This window comes from Oratosquilla oratoria, chromosome 13, assembly GCF_046742065.1.
Source record: "Oratosquilla oratoria isolate Oo_2021 chromosome 13, ASM4674206v1, whole genome shotgun sequence".
NCBI lineage: Eukaryota > Metazoa > Arthropoda > Malacostraca > Stomatopoda > Squillidae > Oratosquilla > Oratosquilla oratoria.
The window spans coordinates 69,144,441-69,169,715 of record NC_134789.1 but is presented as its reverse complement, the minus strand read 5'-3'; the positions used below and the strand labels follow the sequence as shown (position 1 = coordinate 69,169,715).

General features: G+C 41.1%; 1 protein-coding gene across 15 annotated transcripts in view; it reads right to left on the bottom strand.

Annotated features, from left to right (window-relative positions):
• The window catches only part of LOC143032483 (uncharacterized), a 111,533-nt gene that overhangs the window by 12,072 nt on the left and 74,186 nt on the right, over window positions 1–25,275 (bottom strand). For 11 of the 15 annotated variants that reach the window (XR_012967113.1, XR_012967114.1, XM_076197344.1 and 8 more), the window contains 5 exons: window positions 20,140–20,327; window positions 19,836–20,018; window positions 16,514–16,651; window positions 16,200–16,373; window positions 15,948–16,088 (listed from right to left, as the gene is read on the bottom strand). Coding sequence is in view for 13 of the 15 variants with exons in the window: in XM_076197344.1 (XP_076053459.1) it covers window positions 15,948–16,088; window positions 16,200–16,373; window positions 16,514–16,651; window positions 19,836–20,018; window positions 20,140–20,327 (824 nt within the window). In the remaining 2 variants the exon portion in view is untranslated. Of the gene's footprint in view, window positions 1–7,659; window positions 7,679–15,947; window positions 16,089–16,199; window positions 16,374–16,513; window positions 16,652–19,835; window positions 20,019–20,139; window positions 20,328–25,275 lie in introns of those variants that run through there. The other 4 variants (XM_076197347.1, XM_076197341.1, XM_076197343.1 and 1 more) reach the window with 4 other exon arrangements.

Sequence of the window (25,275 nt, the reverse complement as noted above, 5' to 3'; positions counted from 1 at the left end):
GCGCATTTAATGAAGTAACCTTGCTGTGGATGTCCTGCATCTTGCAACACTGCTTCTGACCCAGGGCAGTGGAAAAGATGTAGGGATGACCCATCATCTAGGAGGTGCCAAGATAAGAGGGAGGGAAGAGGGTAGAGGGGAGTGGAGTATGTAGGGGATGGAATGGGTGGGAGTGGATTCTATGCCTTTGTTTTTTGGCTACCTCCCATGTAAGGCGGAAAAAGCCTTTGGTACAACCACTCCTCGTTTAACAAAGACAATTGGGACCAGCACGCCGTCGTTAACCGAATTGGTCGTTAAGCGAAAGTGTATACATATATGTACATGTATTGTATGTACAATGTCCAGCAATACAGTACATGTATCTTTATTTTCGTGTATTTTCCCTCTTTTATACAGTACATTAAAGCTTTATTTACTGTTTATTTACGGTGGTTAGGTTCCTAAAATTACCGTATATGACCAAATCCGCGTATGCTGACATTCCATATTGAATACCGGGGTATTTTTTTAGTTTCGACCATGGGCGCAATATAGCAATAGAAAATTAATTATTAATTTTGTAAATTAAAATGTATCAACATAATATGCAATTTTGTGGGCAGAAATTAAAGTAAAAAATACCTTGGTACAAGAAAATATGCTAATGAATGAAGTCGGTAGCATAGGCTCGGGACGCCATCTTGTCATCTGCCAACGTCTCTCATGACGACGACAACGAGGACGAGCCGGATGACATTTAATTTGAAGGTAATAATTTATTAAAGACAGGTTAGGTTAGTTTAGCTTAGGTTAGACGAATTAATTTATCATCCTTTCATTTCTTCGACATCGGCATCTATCATAACAAACATCGTGTACCATTCGTCCGACATGACTTCGTTACTTACGAAATCTGTTTCACCATTTTTTTTTATTTCCGCTCACAAAATTGCATATTATGTTGATACATTATAATTTACAAAATGAATAATTAATTTTCTTTCTATTGCTATATTGCGCCCATGGTCGAAACTAAAAATTTACCACTACCGGTATATACTGTACCCCAGGTAGTCTTTGCAGCTTGCAGGATGGTAATGTAGATCTAAGCTTCAGAACACTTTACCTCACAGCTAATATCCACCGTACAAGTTCATTTATAACATTATACAAATTTGCCTCAGCCAACTTAATTATTGTACACGACGTCGTAACTTCGGGAGATTTACGTTAAACGACGTCATAAAGCCCGTCGTTACTCCGAGTTGTCGTTAACTGAGTAGGTCGTTAAACGAGGAGTGGGTGTATATATATGTATGTATGCATGTATATATATATATATATATATATATATATATATATTATATATATATATAATTTTTTCTAACATGATGTTATCTAAAGAATAATGTACTTTCCCCTCAATTTTACCCTTTGGCAACAACTTACATTCTTAATGGTGATACAGATTACAAGCAAAATATTCATCCCAAATCATGTCAAACTGATCCATGGCTCAAGTCACATTATATGATACACGAGTAGCCCAAGTTTGAGTGACAAAGAACTGTTGACAGTACTGACAAGAGGGTATTCAATGCCTGAGGCCAGCCATACAATGTGTGTGCCCTCCCCACTTCTTGGAAACATCAAACCACCTCAATCTGTATCTGCAGTATAGCTGGAATGACACCCAGTCTCCCAATTGGGCAATAGACCTCCAACTTCAACTGATGTCATACACCTTTACACATGTATGGAGAGCTGACAACCAGCAACTGCTCCCCTCCTATACAGTATCTATTTCCAGCCAGAGGGACATGGAAATAGTCCCAAGTCAATACAACACAGACAACACCCCAAAATTTCTTCCCAGAGATTTGTGGGAAGACCTGAAGACTATTAACACCTGCTGTGGGGCTGCAGGTTTTCTAGAGAGTGAAACTCACGGCAACAATTACTATTACTAAAGTTATAAAACAATAGCGAATCAAACTACAGGCACCTTCTCATCATAGAAGCTCTTCACATTAAAAGACAAAATCCCATCATACATACATACATATACCACGGCTTTCTCCCCCTTACAAGGGGGGTAGCCAAAAAGAAAAAGGCATAAAATCATTTCCATCCATTCCATCCCTTAATACACTCCACACCCCTCCACCCTCCCTCTTATCTTAGCACCTCCTGAATGACGGGTCATCCCTGCACCTTGTCCACTGCCCTGGATCAGAAGCAGTGTCACAAGACACAGCACATCCACAGCAAGGCCGCTTCATTAAATCGGCGACCCCCCCTCTCCGTCCCCCCATTGCATAAAATGAGAGGACGGGGAGAAATCCCTTCGGGCTGCGTCAAAATTTTGCTCACACATACTACCTCACCCCCCATCCACCCACCCATTCCACCTCATGCTATCACATCATCATCCATATACAACCATTCTCCATTCACCCGTCTTCTGTCCTCTCCCGTCCTTCCTCAACAGACATTCCCCTCTTCCCCAAAGCCCCCTTCACCCCATCCATCCACCTCATCCTAGGACGTCCCCTCATGTTCACTCCCTCCACAACTGCCTTCCACACCTCTTTTACTAGTCTTTCTTCACTCATTCTTTCCATGTGTCCAAACCATCCTAATATTCTTTCATCAACCCTATCTCCCAGCTCCTTTTCCACCCCTGTTCTCCTCCTCACCTCCTCATTTCTCACTCTATCTAGCCTAGTAACCCACATCATACTTCTCAGACACCTCATCTCAAACACATTCAAACTCCTTCTCTCTTCCTCTCTTATGTTCCATGTTTCTGCCCCATACAGTACTGTTGGCACAATCACTCCTTCATACAGTCTCCTCTTAGCATCCATTCCCAAATGTCTATTCCTCATTACACTCTTCAATCCACCAAGGCATTTACTCTCTTCTCTCAATCTACATTCTACCTCCACCTTCACTCCACCTTTTCCTGCCACATTTTCATCCAAGTATCTAAAACTATCCACTTCCTCCAGTCGCTCTCCCTTAATGCTCACTTCCAGTCTACTGCCACTTTCACCCCTTGTACATCTCATCACCTTACTTTTACCCACATTTATCTTTAGCTTTCTTCTATCACATACTCTCCCAAACTCTGCCACCAACTTCCTCAATCCCTCCTCCGATCCTGCCACAAGCGCAGTGTCGTCCGCAAACAACAGCTGGCTCACCTCCCACTGTTGTTTGCGGACAACACTGCGACATGAACAAACAAAATCCTGACCAATTTATCATTCCTACTTCTAAGTATATAGATCGCAGGCATAGGTTCACTGTTCACCTAGTGGGTGGAGCTTCGGATCCTGTCTCCTGAGTGACTGTCCGAATCCCCATCTCTCCTAATGTTCCATATGTTTTTGTATATATTGTCACCTTTACTCTTTGTACTCAGTTTGTACTGAAGATGCCTAAAGTTAGGCGAAAGCTCTACAAGTAAAATTAAGAAGCTAGTATTGTCTTTACATCTATTCCAAATGAAGTTTGGACACATAATAAGACAACTCAACGATATTCAACATTAAAGTATTAGAAAAGTTGTACATGTCAGCAAGAAACTCATGAATGCAGAAGCTGCTGCAAAGCTTAATCATATATATATATATATAATATATATATATATGAAAAAATTAAGCCATAAGCTTTGGCTATTAGAATCAGTAAAAAAAAAAAAAAAAAAATTACACTAGCATTTTTCATATAATTAACACATAAGTGAGTACCATATTTATATGTTGTCCATCAAATGTGCATATTTTTCACACTTAAACTCCTAATCTAATCAATTACCTTTATTTTAATAAAAAATAAAATAAAAGCACATTCCTAGGCTATTATAAACAGCCATATCAAGGTTGTTTATCTTGGTAATTTTCATGTAATTAACTTATACTTGAACACCATGTATTTACAAATGGTTTGTCAATTCTAAGAGTGCCGAATGATCTGGCAATTTTTGCAACATGTTGCTACTTGTACAGAATCAACAGAGATAATTGTATTTTGATCTACAAATTAGTACAGGTTCAGCCAGAAGTGTGTGGTTGGTTGTTATAGTTTTCTAATGAGCCTCAAGAATTAAAATATAGTCTATAACTGTATTCTAAAATGTGTCATCTTATTGTATATTTTTTATTTACAGATTTATAGAAATTACTTAAGTGATATCTACATCTTGGCTATTAGGCCTTTTCAGCAAAATACAATGGTTTGGCATTTGAAATACTGCCAAGACCCTACTAAAAAACATAAGTGCATAACAATCAATCCTAGAAAAGTGACTGATGTGCTTATTGGAAGAAAAAAAAAACCTCATTGTTGTGTGTAAGCTGCTGGACACTAATAATGAATAACCCCATGATACTTACAACTACTGAAAACACTGAGACTGAGCAACATTTATTTGAATCATTTTCAAACATTGATTCGAGTGACAGTATCTTCAAATCGCAATCTGTACAGTGAATACTCGGTTGAAGAAAATCCTTCAACTTCAATTGAACCAGTTCTAGCGTTTCTTGACCAAACACCAGTAAAAAAAAGTGAGTAGCAAGATAATTATCTAGGTTTGTGTGATCTATTTGGTATATCTCTTTATATAAAAATAAATCTAAATCACTTCACATTCTTAATCGCTAGATATTTTTATTTCAATGACATTTTTGTTTAATTAGCAATTTTTTCATAGTAATGTATGCATTTGTTTAGCATTTCTAAAAATAAATGGATAACTCATAAGGAATATTCATTTCCTCTAATTATGCCTTACAAGTTATCCATTTATTTTTAGAAATGCTAAACAATTAAATCACTGTGCCAGAAGAAGCACAAAGCTCGTGGTAAGCTATCAGATGCAAAAAAAATTGTTTGTAGGAGAGCCTATAGATCCGTTATGGTGTTCATATTAATCATGAGGTAGAAAATGAGGCTTCAAAACCTGAAACAAAATCTGAGAATCATCTACAAACAGTAATGAATGAACTGAAACTGGCATTCCTGGATAGCAAATGTCATAATCACAAACTACAAATATTGACTCTCCCCATACACTTAAAGAAACTACAAGTTTTTTCAAACTACCACATATATGGTGAGAAAAAGCAGATTCCAATCATAAGCAAAGGAAATGGGGTATCAGAAGTGCACAAAGATTTAGTTAGAAGATTCTATGAGTCAGATGAGGTTAGTCGTATGTGTCCTGGCCTAAAGGATTACATGAAAAACACCAGTGGTGAAGGTGCAATTAAGGTGCAAAAGCGGCTGGTTCTTGAGAATTTAAGAGATATATTTGAACTATATAAAAATTATAAAAAGAATCCTAAAATAGGATTCTCCGCATTTGCTAAATTACGGCTATCATATTGTGTGCTTGCTAGTAGTGATGGGACTCATACTCTTTGTGTCTGTACAAATCATCAAAACCCAAAATTACAGTTAGGTGCATTGGGAGAAAAAAGTCTCATACAAAGATATTATGGATTATAGTGTCTGGAATACAGAAAAAGAAGCTTGCATGATGCAAATTTGCAAAGACTGCCCAAGAGGTGTTCTGAATTTTCTTGAGTTGTTTGACAGTGTTAAATCAGCTCCAAATGAACATCTTACAAGCGATGGGAGACTGTTGACTGTTGTACAATGGTAGACAAAGTGGAGCCACTTCATCACTAAGCAAAATATCCTGCATGGTTTGTCATCATTTTGTTGCACAGCAGCAATCACAGTACTTAAAACAGTTGAAAGAAACACTACCACCTCAGAATGAAGCAGTTATAGTAGGTGATTTCTCAGAAAATTATTTTCATTGTACAAGATGATGCTCAGGAATTTCACTGGGACAACTCACAATGTACAATCCACCCTTTTGTCATCTATCATAGGTAAATACAACTGAATTTGAGAAAGATAGGGAACTGAGAAGTGAAGCCAAGGAAAAAAAAATGAGAAAAGAATAGAGAGATTTTTTTTTTTTTTTTTTTTTGAGTGCTGGATCTGAGACAGAAAATGGTACATCAGAAAAATGGAAACTTAAACCAAAAAAGAGAAGAGAAGAAAAAATTAAAAGTGGCATATACAAATATGGACAGTATGATTTCAGGATTAAATTAATTGAATGATTATCTCTCAATAGAGAAACCTGACATACAGGGAATTGCAGAGACAAAACTGAAAGGTCCAATACAATCAAGTATCGTGGGACAAGGTTTATACAACCTATGTTCAAAAAATAGGATGGACAAACAGGGGGGAGGAGTCATGATATTGACTAGAAAAGACCTAGACGTAATAAAGGCAACAGAAGGAAAAGATAATGTGGAATTAATCACAGTTAAAATTGAAAACAGCAGTATGAAAAGTTGAAGGTTTATAGTTGTATATGTGCCACCAAAATCTAAGACTTGGACTGACAGCAAACACTCAAAATTACTAGAGGACACAAAGAATGAATTAACCGAGACACAGAAATATGGAGAAAATATAGTAATTATGGGTGACTCTAATGCAAAGGAAATAAATTGGGAAGAATTGACAATGGGAGGTAGAGATGAACTCTGGAGCAATGTCCTACTGGATATGACCATAGATTACACATTGACACAATGGGTTAAGAATATACTAGATTTAGACAAAATGAAGAACCATTGAGACTAGATTTGATATTCACCTATGAACCAGAAATAATGGAAGAAATAAACTATAAAACACCAATTGGAAAGAGTGACCACATACTAATAGAGACTGAACTTAAGGAACAAAGTGTGGTAAGAAGGAACGAGAAACATAGAGAAGGAAGATTGATGTACAACAAGACTGATTTTGTAAAACTTGGAAAAAAAAATCAAAATGCTAGTTGGGAAAAATTTGAAAATGATGAAACAAAGATGGAAGAGAAATGGAACATTTTCAAAGAAGTAAATTAAGAGGGAACAGAAATATGTGCCTAAGCAGAAACAGAAAAGGGAGTACATAAAGTGCTGGTATAATAAAAAGTGTAGCGATGCTAAAGATAGAAGAGACAAAGCTTGGAAAAGATGGAAAAGAGACAAAAAAGAGATTAAATGGCAAACATACATCAAACTGAGAAATGAATACGTAGACATATGAAGAGAGGAAAAAAGAAACTATGAAAAAGATATAATAGCAAAATGCAAAGATCAACCTAAACTATTTTACAGATATGTAAATGACAAACTAAAAGACAAACATGAAATAGTGAAACTGCATGAAGGAAATCAAGAATACACAGATGTAGAAATGGCTGAAGTAATGACCAGACACTTTAAGTCTGTTTTTACAATTGAAAGCTCACAATTGTGGGATGATAGTCACCAGGAAGGATCCCCAAAAATGAAAGAAATAATGGTGACACAGAAAGAAGGGATCAAATAAGGAAACTCGAAGTCAGAAAGTCACATGGGCTAGACGGAATAGCAAACTTAAGGACAGTTACAGAAGAGATCTGAAAAAGAATAGCTTTCCACACATGGAATAAATTGAAAGAGAAAACACAGTGTGCTAAAACTATACATGACTTTAAGGAGGAAATGGATGCAGAAAGATACAACTGCTGGTCTCTACAAGCATAGCTCTTCTCCCATAAAATACAACTAGGTAAATCTGAAGACCACTTAACCATTTCAGCATCTGTTTCTTATCTCCATCACTGAAACACAACAATATGATGGTTTACTCATTTATAAAACAGCTTATGGACCATGTCAAACTCAGATGCCCACAACTGTAGGTGTACTATTTTTTGCATGGATGTGCTGGCCAATATAAGAACAAACACAACTTCACAAATCTCTGTTACCAAGAAAAACACAACTTCACAAATCTCTGTTACCAAGAAAAACACAACTTCACAAATCTGTTACCAAGAAGAGGATTTTGGTTTGTCTTGTGAATGGCATTTTGTTGGTATATCTCATGACAAAAATGCATGTGATAGGATTGGCAGAACAGTGAAGAGAGCTACTGCTTGTGCCAGTTTGCAGAGAACTATAGAAGCAAATTTTTACACCAGAAAACATGTTTCAATTCTGCAAAGAACACTTGAGCAAGACAATAAAACTTTCTTTGTAACCTCATCTCATTTGAAAGATGCAGAACAATGGTTGGAGCATCAATTCCATGACAGTGTGGCTGTTCAGGGAACTCAGAAATATCATAGACTTGTTACAATAAACAAAGAAGAACTGTTGTAGTACATGATTAAACAAGAAGTACTGGGGGAATGGGGGGAGGGAGGGAAGGAGGGAGAGAGGGAGGCAGGGGGAGGTGGTCACTGAATATTAGGAGAGGTTAAGGAGAAGGTGGACCAAATGTCTGGGAACAGGAAATATTAGGGATAAGATGGAACAACTGGCTGGGTGAAGGACATTACAATGGGTATTGAAGGAATTAGGTGGGGTGAGATATTGAATGTGCCCCTGTTTTGTTCTCTTGTGTTGGTTCCTTGTATGATGGCTGCTTCCAAACATTTTCTGTGGATCATGTCAGGTTCATGTTCTAGAAGTTCTGCATTTTCCCAGTCCATCAAGTGGTTGCTACTGTTCCTGTGTACAACACACGCATTGGTGGTGACATCATGGCAGACATCATATTGATGTTCTCATATCAGGATTTTTAGATCTAGTGACGTTCCCCCAATATAGGACTTTTCACATCCCAAGCATGGAATCCGATAAACACCAGCTTTATTGGTCGGGGGTATTGGCTGCATGTTGTTGTGGCAAAGTAGCATGCAGTTGATACTTTAGGGTCTATATGGGGTGCCCCTATGGACCAGAGCCACACATCATTTTGTCTGTGATAGAGGACTCTGTTCACAGAGAGATGATGACACTTTTATTATACTGTGACTGTCCCTCCATTATGCTGTCTCCCAACCCCTTGTTGCTCTCCTGTACCATTTCTCTGAATATTCATTCCTTTTTTTGCCTACCCTGTGGTGGGGGACAGAATGCTGCCACCAAGAATTCCCACTTGAATCGTAAGAGGCGAGAAAAATGGGTTTGGTTGTGGGACTAGGCATCCTTCTCCCTGTAGCCCCACAGGGGACATTCCTAAAAAAAAGTAAAGGCATAAGAGGGTCTGGGAGTTTTCCAACCAGTATCCTAAGGTTTGGGTCTTTTAATATGCGTGGATGTAGTACAGATGAGAGTAAAAGGGAAGAGATAGGCAGTATGTTTGTGAGAAGAAAGATGGATGTGTTGGCTTTGAGTGTAGCTAAGATGAGAGGGAGAGGTGAGTGCGAGTTTGGGAGTGTAGTTGGGAGGTTCTCAGAAGTGAAGAGAGGACAAGTGAGAGAAGGGGTGGCTATACTAGTAAGTAAAGAGATAGGTAAATGTGTAGTGGAGTGGAAGGTTTCTTCAAGGTTAAAGTGGATGAAGGTGAAACAGGGAAAGGAGATGTGGGTTTTTGTATGTGCATATGGGCCTGGTAACGAGAAGAGTGCAGAAGGAAGGCTTTTTGGATAGATTTAAACGAGTGCATAGAGGGATTAGGGAAAAACATCAATGTAGTAGTATTGGGAGACCTTAATGCTAGGGTAGGAAATGAACAAATAAATGGAGTGGCTGGGAAATGTGGAGTTCCTGAAAAGAATCATAATGGAGAGTTGAAGGTGGAGATGTGTCAAGAAAGAGAGTTGACAATAGCAAATACAATGATTAGGAAGAAAGTCAAGCATAAGTACACATGGGAGAGGGTGGATGGAAGGGTGGTAGATAGAGCATTAATGGACTATGTAGTGGTAGATAGGAGTATAATTGGAAGAGTTAAGGATGTACATGTGCTAAGGGGAGACAGTGGGGGAATATCAGATCATTTTCTGGTGGAAGGTAAATTGAGAGTAGGGATAGATGGAGAAAGAGGAAAAGGACAAAAGGTAGGGAGGTGCTTAGAGTGAACTGCTTAAATGAGAAAGAAAAGGAGTACAGGAAGAGGCTGACAGAGGAGTGGGGGGGGGGGAGTGAAGGATAGAGTAGAACTAGGAGTGGAGGAGGAATGAGGATGGTTCAAGGAGGGAGTCACAAGGTGTGCAAAGATGGTATGTGGAACAAGGAGGATGGGAGGAAATAGAAGGAAGGGTAGTGAGTGGTGGGATGAGGAAGCAAAGAAGGTTGTAGAAGAGAAGATGCGAGCTTTCACATATTGGTTACAAAATAGAATGAGGGAATCATATGAGAGGGACAAAGAAAAGAGAAGTAAAGCATAAGATAAAGGAGGCAAAGAGGAGAGCAGATGTGAAGTGGGGTAAGAGTATGACAGAAAATTTTGAAAGTAATAAAAAGATGTTTTGGAAGGAAATTAAGAGAGGAAGAGGAGGTGAATCACATAGAGAAGAAAAGGTAAAAGGTGCAGATGGAGAGATGATAACAGAAGAGAAGGCAGTAAGAGGAAGATGGGCAGAGTATTTTAGGGCATTGCTAAATGTGAAGGAGGATAGGGAGGGAAAGGTAGTTGCAGTGGGAAGTGCTAAGAAAATGACTGTGATGAGTGAGGAAAATGGAGGAGAAATAAGGAATGAGGAAGTAAAGGTAGTTGTTAAGATGATGAGAGCAGGTAAGGCACCTGGTCTGGACAGATGTCATGCAGAATGTCTGCAGAAAGGAGGTACAGTAATGGACTGGCTGGTGAGGTTATTTAATGTTTAAGAGAGGGTAAAGTGCTGGAGGACTGGAGGAGTGCCTGTATACTTCCACTTTACAAGGGAAAAGGGAACAAGTGTGAGTGTAGTAGTTTCAGAGGGATTAGCTTGTTAAGTGTAGTTGGAAAGACATATGGGAGGGTCTTGATTGAGAGGATTAAGAGAGGAACAGACTGAGGGAGTAATTGGTGAGGAACCATGTAGGTTTAGGACAGGTAGAGGTTGTGTAGATCAGATTTTTGTATTTACCTACTTGTATTAAACAGGAAGGGAGCTATGCTTGTGGTGACCCGTCTTTGTATCTTTCAGCATCAAGTTTTTTCTTAAAATCTTGAATAGTGTTTGCATATACTGTATCTTTGTATAATTTGTTCCAGGTATATCACTCTGTGTAGGAAGCTATTTTTTTTTCAGATCTTTTCTGTAATTATCTTTTTTGAATTTCTTTTCGTGTCCTTTTGTTTTTCCATTGTCCCATTTCAATAAATCATTCTCTAAGATTTCCATTCCTTTCATAATTCTATTGATATTAGGTCTCCTCTTTCCCTTCTTTGTTCCAGAGTTGGTAATCCTAATTTGGACAGTCTTTGTTCATATGTCATTTTGGAAAGAGTTGGTGCCAGTTTTATTGTTGCTCTTTGTATTCTTTCTAATTACTGGGTATCCATAGTGTTGCTGCATACTTGAGTTTTGGTCTTATTAGTGTAGTTACAATTTTTTTTTTATCATTTCCTCATCCAAATAGACAAATGCCACTTTTATTGATCTCAATAAATTGTAGGTTTCTCTGACTATTTTATTAATATGTTTGTCCGGTGTCATGTCTTTGCTGATCATCACTCCAAGGTCTTTTTCCGAGTTTACTTTTTGGACCTCTTCACCAATTTTGTAATCTTTCGATATCCTGTTTGTACTTTTTCGAAATTCCATTATACTACATTTCTTGATATTGAATTTCACTTCTCACTTTTGAGTCAATTTCCAGATCTTGTCCAAGTCTTGTTGTAATGAGTTGCAATCCTCCTCCATTCTTACTTTCTTTAGTATTTTTGCATCGTCTGCAAAGAAATTCATATATCATTCTACTCCTTCGTCCATGTCATTTCTGTATATGGCAAACATGATCAGGGCCAGTACTGATCCCTGCAGAACACCACTTATCATTTCTTCCCAATTCGAGAATTTATCTCTAATTACTACTCTCATTTTCCTCCCAGTCAGGAAGTCTTTCATCCATTCCAATAATTTTCCTCTGATGCCACCTATTGACTCATTTTCCTTATTAGTTTCTTGTGTGGTACCTTATCAAATGCCTTTTGTAGGTCCAGAAAGGCAAAGTCTGCCCAACCATCTCTCTCTTGTATTATATCTATTAATCTTGAGTAGAAGCAGATCAAGTTTGTTGTACATGATCTTCCTTGTCTGAATCCAAATTGATCTGGATTCAATATAGTTTTTTTCTTCCAAATATTTAACTCATTTATTTTTGATGACCTTTTCACAAATTTTTGCTACTGTGCTTGTCAGGGAGACCAGTCTGTAATTTGATGGATCTTCCTTGTTTCCTCCCTTATAAATCGGTACAATGTTTGCATTCTCCCAGTCCTGTGGCACCTTTCCTTATTGAAGTGAGAATTTAATTATATTGTATATTTTATCTGCTAATTCCTCCATGAATTCTTTCAGTATCCAATTTGCAATTCCATATGGACCATGTGATTTTCTGACATCAAGGGTTTTGATTTGGTCACTGATTTCCTTCTGTGTTACAATTATTTCTTTCATTGAGGGGGATATCTATTTCCTCACAGTTAGGTGAGTTTTCTATTGTGAATACTGATTTGAAGTGGTTCATAATTTCAGCCATTTCCAGTTCTTCTGTATATTCGTATTTAACCTGGAGCAGCTTTTCTATTTCTTGTTTATTCTTCAGTTTGCCATTTACATACCTGTGGAATAGTTTGGGTTCTTCCTTGCATTTTTCTATATTGTTTTTCGTAGTTTCTCTTTTCATCTCTGCATATTTTTACATAATCATTTCTTAGTTTGATGTACATTAGCCATTTGCTTGTTTTCTTGTCTTTTTTCCATTTCTTCCAAGGTTTGTCTCTTTTACCCTTAGCCTCACTTCCTTTTCTGTTGTACCAGCTTTTTATGTATGTATTTTCCTTTTTTTGTTGTGGTACATATTTATTCACTCCCTCATTATAAATTTCTTTAAGTGTATTCCATTTCTCTTCCATCCCCCACCCATTCCACCTCATGGATCACAATACCATCCATATACAACCATTCTCCATTCACCCCTGTCTTCTGTCCTCTTCTATCCTTCCTCAACATACATTCCCCTCTTCCCCAAAGCCCCTTTCACCCCATCCATCCATCTCATCCTAGGTCGCCCCCTTATGTTCACTCCCTCCACATCTGCCTTCCATACCTCTTTTACTAGTCTTTCTTCACTCATTCTTTCCATGTGTCCAAACCATCCCAATAATCTTTCATCCACCCTATCTCCCAACTCCCTTACCACCCCGTTCTCCTCCTCACCTCCTCATTTCTCACTCTATCCAGCCTAGTAACCCCTATCATACTTCTCAGACACCTCATCTCAAACACATTCAAACTCCTTCTCTCTTCCTCTCTTATGTTCCATGTTTCGGCCCCATAAAGTAATAAAAAAATGTTTTGGATGAAATGAAGGCAGTTGTTAAGATGATGAGAGCAGGTAAGGCACCTGGTCTGGATGGATGCCATGCAGAATGTCTAAAAAAAGGAGGTACAGTGATGGTGGACTGGCTGGTGAGGTTATTTAATGTATGCTGGAGGGTGCCGGAGGACTGTAGTGTGCCGGAGGACTGGAGGAGTGCCTGTATACTTCCACTTTACAAGGGAAAAGGGGACAAGTGTGAGTGTAGTATTTTCAGAGGGATTAGCTTGTTAAGTGTAGTTGAGAAAGCTTATGGGAGGATCTTGATTGAGAGGATTAGGAGAGGAGAGGGAGTAGTTGGCGAGGAACAGTGTGGATTTAGGACAGATAGAAGTTGCGTAGATCATATATTTGTGGTAAGACAGATATGTGAGAAAGCTATAGGAAAAGGTAAGGATGTTTTTTGAGCTTTTATGGATCTAGAAAAGGCTTATGACAGGGTAGACAGGAAGGCACCGTGGTTTTTTTTTGCAGATATACAAGACAGGAAGAAAGCTTCAAGGAGCTGTCAAGAGTTTTGACAAGAGTAGTAGAGCATGTCAGGATTAGAAATGGAGAAGAGTGAGTGGTTCGAGGTAAAGGTGGGACTTCATCAGGGATGTGTTATGTTGCCCTGGTTGTTCAACTTAGACATGGATGGGGTGGTGCGAGAGGTAAATGCAAGGGTGGTGGGTCAGGGATTGGAGATGTTAAAAAAAAAAAAAAGGAGAAAAGTGGGAGGTGAGCCAGCTGTTGTTTGCGGATGACACTGCACTTGTAGCAGGATCAGAAGAGGGATTGAAGAAGTTGGTGACAGAGTTTGGAAGAGTGTGTGAAAGAATAAAGTTGAAGATAAATGTGGGTAAAAGGTGATGAGATGTACAAGAGGTGAAAGTGGCAGCAGACTGGAAGTGAGTATTAAGGGAGAGAGACTGGAGGAAGTGGATAGTTTTAAATACTTGGGTGCGAATGTGGCAGGAAAGGGTGGAGTGGAGGTGGAGGTAGAATGTAGATTGAGAGAGGCGAGTAAATAACTTGGTGGATTAAAAAGTGAAATGAGGAATAGACATTTGGGAATGGATGCTAAGAGGAGATTGTATGAAGGAGTGATTGTGCCAACAGCACTGTATGGGGCAGAAACATGGAACATAAGAGAGGAAGAGAAGAGTTTGAAAGTGTTTGAGATGAGGTGTCTGAGAAGTATGATGGGGGTGGATAGAGTGAGAAATGAGGAGGTGAGGAGAACAGGGGTGGTAAGGGAGTTGGGAGATAGGGTTGATGAAAGAGTATTGGGATGGTTTGGACACATAGAAAGAATGAGTGAAGAAAGACTAGTAAAAGAGGTATGGAAGGCAGATGTGGAGGGAGTGAACATAAGGGGGCGACCTAGGATGAGATGGATGGATGGGGTGAAAGGGGCTTTGGGGAAGAGGGGAATGTCTGTTGAGGAAGGACAGGAGAGGACAGAAGACAGAGCTGAATGGAGAATGGTTGTATATGGATGATGTGATGCATGAGGTGGAATGGGTGGGGGGATGGGGTAGTATGAGAAAAATTTGACACAGCCCGAAGGGATTTCTGTCTTCTCTTTTTCTGCATGAGGGGTTGGGGTGGGGGGGTTGCCGATTTAATGAAGCAGCCTTGCTGTGGATGTGCTGTGTCTTGCGACACTGCCTCTGACCCAGGGCAGTGGACAAGATGCAGGGATGACCTGTCATCCAGGAGGTGCCAAGATAAGAGGGAGGGTAAAGGGGAGTGGTGTACATTAGGGATGGAATGGGTGGGAATGGTTTTTATGCCTTTTTCTTTTTCGCTACCTCCCTTGTAAGGGGGAAAAAGCCTTTGGTATATGTATGTACAGTGCTCTCAGCACAATCACTCCTTCATACAATCTCCTCTTAGCATCCATTCCCAAATGTCCATTTCTCATTACACTTTTTAATCCACCAAGGCATTTACTCGCTTCTTGCAATCTATATTCTACCTCCACCTCCACTCCACCCATTCCTGCCACATTCACACCCAAGTATCTAAAACTATCCACTTCCTCCAGTCTCTCTCCCTTAATACTCACTTCCAGTCTGCTGCCACTTTCACCCCTTGTAAATCTCATCACCTTACTTCTACCCACATTTATCTTCAACTTTCTTCTTTCACACACTTTCCCAAACTCTGTTATGTGTGAATGATATTTTGATACAGCCCAAAGGGATTTCTACCTATCTTCTCTTTTTCTGTAAAAGAGTACTATTGGGGGTGGGGCATTGCCGATTAAATAAAGAGGCCTTGCTGTGGGGGAGCTGTGTCTTGCTGCATTGCTTCTGACCCAGAGAAGTGGGTGAGATGCAGGGGTGACCTGTCATCCAGGAGACAAGAAAAGAGGGAGGGAGGGGTGGTGAATGTGAGTGGAGTGGGTGACGATCAAATGGGTGAAAGTGGAATTATGCTTCTGATTTTGGCTACCTCCCTTGTAAGGGGAAAAAAGCCCCTGGTATATGTATGTACTATTATTATGTCCCTTTGGGGAAAAGGCCAACTCTCATTCCTTCTGAGACACATGAAAGGTATTCTAGCAATTATGGAGGAACCTACCATATTTTGTACTTTGGCAAGTTCTGAGTCTTGTTGCTTTTCATCAAATTCTTTGCTTCTACCTGGCATATTTGGGTGGCATAGCTGGTGTGTTTCCAGTGCCGTAAGATTTCCAAACTCTTCTCCACACTGTCTACACACCTATAAAATGTTACAAAATTTCATCAATCAAAAGATCTTGCTTGAATAAACAACTATTGATATTGGGTTACTATTTTCCTTATTACAATAATAATGCTTCAAGTTACTCACCTGCATCTTCTTGGTACCATGGAAGAGCTTGTGCATCTTAAGGTCCCTTAACAAGACGAAACTACTGCCGCATTTCCCACAGCTCTTGGCCACCTCTTCATCCAGCTCTTCATACATAGGACCAGCAATATCACCACTATCTATCAGTCTCTGAATCAACTGTGATCTCCTATCCTATATACGAGAAATAATAATACTTATTTCCATGGACCAAAACTATTATTACAGTCTCTCCTTCACACACACAATCAGAATTTCTCCACGACAAAGTACAAGATAAAGGCATGTCACTCATACAAGGGACAACCACATACCTTGTACCAAGTTGTTATGTGTTGTCGTGTTACACCAAGCCTCCATGCAATCAAATCACACTCCTTATCACCAGGGTAGTTATTATCATTGAAGTGAGCATCCAATATGGTGAAGTTTTTCATTGATGGAATCTCCTGCTAAAATGGCACTTGTAATTTTTTTCTATATACAAAGAGCTTTTTCCCCCTTATAAGGAAGTTAGCAAAGTCAGAGGCACGTACCTATTCCCACCCACCATCCTTTCCACCCCTCCCATCTCAGCTTCTCATGGACAACGGGTCATCCCTGGATGTGCCAACTGCCCTGGGTCAAACACAATGCAGCAAGACAGTACATCCACAGCAAGGCTGCTTCACTTAATCAGCAACCCCCTTGTCCCCACATGCCAAAAAAGAGAAGACAGGAAGGAATCCCTTGGGGCTGCATCAAAATATCATTGACACATAAGCACCTCCTATCCCCCATCCCTCTCTTCCTTGCATAACAGTATCATCCATTCTCCACTCATCCCTATCTCCAGCTTCTCCCTTCCTTGTTCAACAGATATTCCCCTTGTAATCTAACATAGAAATACAATCAATCACAGGATCTATTACCCTACATCAAGTCACATTTTTCTAAGTTTCAACTTTCTTTTTCAAATAAAAATCAATATCATTCAACACAGATATACCCACACACTTTTCTGTTTCAGTTAAAATGGACATTATGGGAAGCTGTGGGATGGTTTCAGCATTGAACATGTCAACTGATCATCTTAATTTTTCATATAAACTTGGACCACCAACAGGCACCTGCAAGATGTGGTCCTACTTGAAAAGCCTCAGCTTACTTGAACAAACTAGAATAATGGCTTAAAAAATAACAGAATGGAAACTTCACCACAAAAAATCAACAATAACATTGCTCACTCCAGAAAAAAAAAAAAAGTATACAGAAAAATTAGATGGCCAAATCCTCTCTCTCTCTCTCTCTATATATATATATATATATATATATATATATAAAAGCAGGAAGCTGAAGATCAATGTGGGTTTCTCCAACTATTTTATTGATACGAGTGTCTGGTGTCATGTCTTTGCTGATTATTACTCCAAGGCCTCTTTCCGAGTTCACTTTTTTAACTTCTTCTTCACCAATTTTATAATTTCTTGATATTCTATTTTTACTTTTTCCAAACTCCATTATACTACACATCTTGACTCGATACTCTAGTTTTGTTTTTTCAAATTCCATTATGCTACATTTCTTAATGTTGAAGTTCATCTCACATCTCTGACTCCATTCCCTTATTTTGTCTAGGTCTTCTTGTAGCGATCTGCAATCTTCTGTTCGTACTCTCTTGAGTAATTTGGCATATTCAGCAAAAAGTTCATGTAACAATTTACTCCTTCATTCATATCATTTATATATATGGCAAACATTAACCCGCTAAGACCGACAGGCCTTAAATAGGGCTGCATCGCAAACGTCCGACAGGCCTTAAATGGGGCAGCTACTTTCAGCGCTAATAAAAACCGCGCTAAAATTGGTAGCACTGCTATATTTGGCCATGACGTAGTCCTATGGTAGTACTGTAGGCTAGCAGGAAGTAAACTGCTCTCGCCAGCCAGTGTGCCGCAAAATTTTGTGAGAGGCGTGCGCATCGTGTCACGGCGAGAATTTTTACGTATTTACGTATTTACTTATTTACGAAACTATTATTTACAACTATGCATCTGGTGGTGACCATAAACGTGCCAAAAACGGCATCAACAACCCCTGTTGTTAGTGCACGAGGTCGGGCAAAGCGGGATTCTGTGAAGCCAATCGTGTCCACCCAGCACTGCGTGCCACCGCCAGTGAGGCGGAGAGTTGCCGCTACCACAATCTTCTCCAACTCTCGGTAATTATTCCGAGACAACTATGGTGAGTAGAGCAATAAAAACTTGTAGGATGATGCATTGTCATGTCTACTAACAGCAGATTTTTTTCCAGAGTAATTCATAAGAGTTGATTTTTTGATGATAATTGCGGTACTGGGAGATTGCTAAATTTTCGGCCGTCGGTCTTAGCGGGTTAAAGGAGCCAATACAGAGCCTTGCTGGACACCACTCTTCACATCTTCCCACTTCGAATTTTTGTCTGAGATGAGGTGCCTGAGAAGTATGATAGGAGTTACTAGGCTGGATAGAGTGAGAAATGAGGTGAGGAGGAGAACAGTAGTAGAAAGGGAGCTGGGAGATAGGGTTGATGAAAGAGTATTGGGATGGTTTGGACACATGGAAAGAATGAGTGAAGAAAGATTAGTAAAAGAGGTGTGGAAGGCAGAGGTGGAAAGAGTGAACATGAGGGGTCAACCTAGGATGAGATGGCTGTATGGGGTAAAAGGGACATTGGGAAAGAGGGAAATGTCTGTTGAGAAAGGACGGGAGAGGACAGAAGATGGGGTGAATGGAGAATTGTTGTATAAGGATGATGCTGTGATTGTGCTGACAGCACTGTATGGGGCAGAAACATGGAACATTAGAGAGGAAGAGAGGAGTTTGAATGTGTTTGAGATAAGGTGCCTGAGAAGTATGATAGGAGTTACTAGGCTGGAGAGAGAAATGAGGTGAGGAGAACAGGAGTAGAAAAGGAGCTGGAAGATAGGGTTGATGAAAGAGTATTGGGATGGTTTGGACACATGGAAATAATGAGTGAAGAAAGATTAGTAAAAGAAGTGTGGAAGGCAGAGGTGGATGGAGTGAACATGAGGAGATGACTGAGGATGAGATGGATGGATGGGGTTAAAGGGGCATTGAGAAAGAGGAGAATGTCTGTTCAGGGAAAAGACAGAAGGTAGGGGTGAATGGAGAATGGTTGTACATGGATGATGCTGTGAAGCATGGACAAGAGTGAGTGGAGGATTGGGGGTGATTAGGAAGTGGTTATGTTTAAATGATATTTTGACACAGCCCTATGGGATTTCTGTCTTCTCTTTTTCTGCATGAGGAGACTGAGAGAGGGGTGGTTGCCAATTAAATGAAGCAGCCTTGCTGCATTGCTTCTGACACAGGGGAGTGGGTGAGATGCGGGGATGACCCGTACTCCATAAGGAGCCAAGAAAAGAAGGAGGATGGGAGGGGTGGTGAATGGGGGTCGAGTGGGTGGGAATGAAATGAGTGGGAATGGAATTATGCCTTTTGACTTTGGCTACTTTCAATGTCAGGTGGAAAAAGCCCTTGTTATATGTATTTTTTTTCCCACAACAGCCATATATCTAAAATAGAACTTATGCAAATCTTGTAATAAACTATATACTTCTGAAATTTCATTAATAAAACTTTTCATTATACATACTCTAACTCCCAACTCTTCTTCTTCATCCTCCATCCTCTCCATATCAATCTGAAGAGCAGGTTCATCGTCATCATCATCCTCATCTTCGTCTTCATCCTCCTCACCATCAATACGATCTTCTCCAACTGGTCCTTCAACTTTTATCTCCTCCATCAATTCTCCATTCTCTTTAAGGTCTACACCCTAGAATATGAAGAACACAAATTTAAATACTCTCTGTAAAGGTACATTGTCACTATTCTGGATGAGTTCTCATGCAGTTAACACATAAGGATATTTTGGCATAATAAAAGCTAAAACTAACTTTAAGGTGTTGTAAGCTATGTGTTTTGAGGAGCACTGGATGAGGGAAAGACTCATCACATCCTCGAATAAGGCAGCGATACTTAGGATCCTTGTGTGGTCCATGAGCAAGACCTTCGTGTAAGTCTAAGGCTCCCTGGTGAACAAACGTAGCTTTACACTTGGGGCAGTCTATGGGTACACCTTTACCTGGACAGAAGTGGGTGAACATTATTGATAGCAATTATTATAATATATTTTGTCCTCAAACTAGTATTATCATATCAACCCTAATTAATAATTATCGACCCTCATTTTAAAGGGCCCCCCCACTTAATGGATTTTGGGGGTAATGGACAAAATCATGTGACTTGAAATAAATTTCTAAGTACAATCCCCCCTCTGTCCCTCTTTATGCAATAATGGCATACTATTTGGAAAGTTGTTAACAAAAGTGGACAGTGAGAAGGATCCTGGTGTAATCATCAGTGATGATCTCAAATCATCTATGCAGTGTATTTCTGCCTCAGAGAAGGCAAATATGATTCTAGGACTGATTGCATGATCTTTTGATTTTAAAAGTCCATCTGTCATTAACAAGCTATATAAATCATTTGTTCATCCACATTTGGAATATGCTGTATCCGTATGGTCACCAAATCTCATCAAAGACAATGACAGATTGGAAAAAGTACAACGAGCCACAAAACTGATTCCAAATATCAGAAACAATTGAAATGAAAATTGACTAAAATATAAGAATCTATTTTCTCTACAAAAGTATAGGTTCTGGGGTGATTTGATACAGGTCTTTAAGATTCTTAAGGGAACTGACATCAAAAGTGACAAAATTTTCACACTGAATGCAAATGAGACAAGAAATAATAGTTTTAAACTGTCAGGAAGTAGATTTAATTTGGAAGTGGACAGAAACAACTTTGCCAACTGTGTAGTAAATGAATGGAATAAACTTCCTGCAGAGGCAGTGCAATGTAGTACAGTTCAAAGTTTTAAGATTCATTTAAGATAAACACCTATCCAATATGCTGTGATGCCTGCAATTTTTTTTTATTTAGTTATTATTATCTATGTTTATTTTTTGTTATTTATGTATTATTCATTATAAGTGTTATTTTAGTTTGTTTATTATCATTATCTATCTTATTCCTTTGTTTACTCTTTTTTTTGTTATGCATTTATTTCTTCTGCATCTGACCTAGTTATGGACCAAAAGGTCTCCTGTCGGCATGCTCCTCCTGTGTAATCCTTTGAAAGGAGATAAAGGAGAGAGAAAGAGAGAGGAGAGTGTGGGAGACATGGCTAGAGGAAGGGACGGCAGGAGAAATGACATGGGATGGGTCAGGTCAGGTCAGAGCACAGGGGAGAGAGGGAGAGGGAGGAGAGGGCAAGGCAGGGAGGGCAAGGGAGAGAGAAGGAGAGGAGAAGAAGGGAGGGCATGGGAAGGGAGGAAGATAGAGGGAGGGGAAGGGAGACGGGGCAAAGGAGGGAGGGCAAGTGAAGGGAGAGAGAAGGAGGGTAGGCGAGGGAAGGGAGGGAGAAGGAGGGGATGGGAGGGAGAAAGATGAAGGGCAAGGGCAAGATGAGGGAAGGGAATGGAAGGTGGGAGGAGGAGGAGGAGGAGGAGGAGGAGGAGGAGGAGGAGGAGGAGGAGAGAGACAGGAGAGAGAGGAGGGTTGGAGGGAAGGGAGGGAAGGGAGGGAGGGAGGGAGGGAGGGAAGAGAGGGAAAAGAGGGGAGAATGAAGAGAGAGGGGAAGTGAGGAAGAGGGAGTGAAAGGGTCAGAGAGAGAAAGAGAGGAAAGAGAGGGGAGAGTGAGGGGAGAGATGGGAAGTGAGGAAGTGGGAGAGAGAAGGGAGAGAGAGGAGAGGGAAGGGAAAGAGAGAGATGAGGAGAGAGAAAAGGAGAGGGAAGTGATGGGGAGAGAGGAAGTGAGAGAGAAAGGTGGAACAGATACAGTGACAGAGACAGAGAGAGAGAGAGAGAGAGAGAGAGACAGAGAGAGAGAGAGAGAGAGAGAGAGAGAGAGAGAGAGAGAGAGAGAGAGAGAGAGAGAGAGAGAGAGAGAGAGAGAGAGAGAGAGAGAGAGAAAGAGAGAGAGAGAGAGAGAGAGGGGACAGAGATGGGGAGAGAGAGGAAAGAGACAGAGAGAAAGAAAGGAGAGAGGAAAGATAGACAGAGGGAGAGAGAGGGAGAGGGAGAGAGAGAGAGAGAGAGGAGAGAGAGAGAGAGAGAGAGAGTAGACAGACAGAGAGACATGGGAGAGAGAGAGGAGACAGCAAGAGGGGGCAAGAGAGAGAGAGATGAGAGAGGAGAGAGACAGAGGAAAAGAAAAGGGAGAGAGAGAGAGAGGGGAGAAAGAGAGAGAGGGGAGAAAGAGAGAGAGGGGAGAAAGAGAGAGAGGGGAGAAAGAGAGAGAGGGGAGAGAGAGAGCCAGAGAGAGGAAGGTAAAGGGGAAGAGTGAGAAGGGGGGGGAGAGAGAGAGAGAGAGAGAGAGAGAGAGAGAGAGAGAGGGGGGGAGAGGGGAGAGAGAGGGGAGAGAGGTGGGAGAGAGAAAGAGACGACAGAGAGTGAGAGGGGGAGAGAGAGAGGACAGAGAGTGATAGGGGGAGAGAGAGCCAGAGAGAGGAAAGAAGAGAGAGAATGGGAGAGAGAGGGAAGAGGAAGGGAGACCAGAGAGAGAGAGAGAGAGAGAGGGAAGAGGAAGGGAGACCAGAGAGAGAGAGAGAGGAGAGAGGGTGAGGAGAGAGAGAGAGAGAAAGAGAGAGAGAGAAAGAGAAGAGCGAGTGAGAGAGGAAGAGAGAGAGAGAGAGAGGAGAGAGAGAGATTGCGAGAGGAGATGAGGAGGAGAGAGAGAGAGAGAGAGAGGAGAGAGAGAGAGAGAGAGAGGGGGGGGAGGGGAGAGAGAGGGGAAAGAGGTGGGAGAGAGAGAGGACAGAGAGTGAGAGGGGGAGAGAGAAAGAGAGGACAGAGAGTGAGAGGGGGAGAGAGAGCCAGAGAGAGGAAAGAAGAGAGAGAATGGGAGAGAGCCAGAGAGAGGAAAGAAGAGAGAGAATGGGAGAGAGAGGGAAGAGGAAGGGAGACCAGAGAGAGAGAGAGAGAGAGAGAGAGAGAGAGAGAGAGAGAGAGAGAGAGGAGAGAGAGAGGAGAGAGAGAGAGAGAGAGAGAGGAGAGAGAGAGGGGAAAGAGAGAGAGAGGAGAGAGGAGAGAGAGAGAGAGAGAGAGAAAGGAGCGGAAAGAGAAAGAGAGAAAGGAGAAAGAGAGAGAGAGAGAGAGACAGAGAGAGACGAGAGAGAGAGACAGAGAGAGAGAGAGAGAGAGAGAGAGAGAGAGAGAGACCGAGAGAGAGATGAGAGAGGAGACGAGGGAGGAGAGGGAGAGGAGAGAGAGGGAGAAAGAGAGAGGAAGAGTGAGAGAGAGGGAGGGGGGAGGGAGGAAGGGAGGGAGGGAGGGAGGGAGGGAAGGGAGGAAGGGAGAGAGGGAAGGGGGAGGGAGGGAGGGAGGGAAGGGGGAGGGAGGGAGGGAAGGGGGAGGGAGGGAGGGAAGGGGGAGGGAGGGAGAGGGAGGGAGGGAGAGGGAGAGAGGTGGAGAAGGAAAGAGAGAGGGAGTGGTGGAGAAAGATAGGAGGGAGAGAGAGGGAATGATGAAGTGAGGGAAGGATGAAATGAGGTAACGATGGAGAGAAGGAAGTATGAAGAGAGTGAAGAATGGAGTGAGGAAAGGATGGAGTGAGGAAAGGATGGATGGATGGAGATGGAAGGATGGATGGATGGATGGATGGATGGAGATGGAAGGATGGATGGAAAGGATGGAAGGAGGGAGTCACAGACAGAAAGAATGAGAGATGGAAAGAGGGAGAATGTGATGGAATGTGGGAGGAATGGAGTGAGAGAAGGGTGGAGGGCAGGGAGGAATGGGTAAGGGATGGATGGATGGATGAAGGGGAAGGATGGAGGGAGAGAAGGATGGAGGCAGGGGAAGGACGGAGTGAGGGAGGGATGGAGTGAGGGAAGGATGGAGTGAGGGAAGGATGGAGTGGATGGAGGGATGGAGGTAGGAAAGGATGGAGAGAAGGAAGGATGGAGGGAAGGAATGGAAGGATTGAGGGAGAGAAGGATGGGGTGGGTAAAGTAAGGAATGAGGGTAAGGATGGAGCGAGAGAGGGATGAAGTGGAAGTAGAGATGGAGGGTGGAAGGAAAGGATGGAGGAAAGGAAAGGACGGAGTGAGGGAGGGATGGAGGGATGGAGGGAGGAAGGGAGGAAGGGAAGGACGGAGTAAGGTAGGGATAGAAGAAGGGAGGGATGGAGAGGGAATGAGAAAGGGATGGACTGAGGGACGGGAGGTGGGATCCCCCCCCCCCAAGGTAACCAGCATGTCTATCCTTAATTAAGGACAATACTGTGCCAACGAGTCACCACACAGGTGAAGGAAAGATTTAAACATGTTTGCAGAAAACATATGGTAGAATTTAAATGAAAATTTCCTCTTTAAGTGGTCTGCTAGTGATGGGATAAGGAAGAAATTATGTCTGGAGATGTTACATATTGAATTCAGTGTCATCTTGATTAGTTCTGGCTTTATGTGTGTGTGTGTGTGTGTATTTACCTAGTTGTAATTTACGGGATGAGAGCTATGCTCGTAGGGACCCATTTTCGTATCTCTCCCCATCCAGTTTATTCTAAAATTCGTGTGTGTATTTACCTAGTTGTATTTTACGGGAAGGGGAGCTATGCTCGTGGGGTCCCGTCTTCATATCTCATTTTATCTAAACTATTTTTAAATTCATGTATTGTTTTTGCACACACCACTTTCTCATCTAACTTGTTCCAACTGTTTATTACTCTGTGAGGAAAGCTGTTCTTTTTCAAGTCTCTTCTATAGCTGTCTTTTTTTTATTTTCTTTCCGTGTCCTCTTGTATTTCTGTTATCCCATTTTATCAGATTCTCTCTATCAGTAATTTCTATGCCTTTCATGATTCTGTAAATAGCTATCAAATCTCCTCTCTCTCTTCTTTGCTCTAGTGTCTGTAGTTCAAGTTTATCTAGTCTCTCTTCATATGATAGTTTTGAGAGCGTTGGTTGCCAGTTTTGTAATTGCTCTTTGTATTCTTTCAAGTTTTTTTTTTATACATTTTTTTG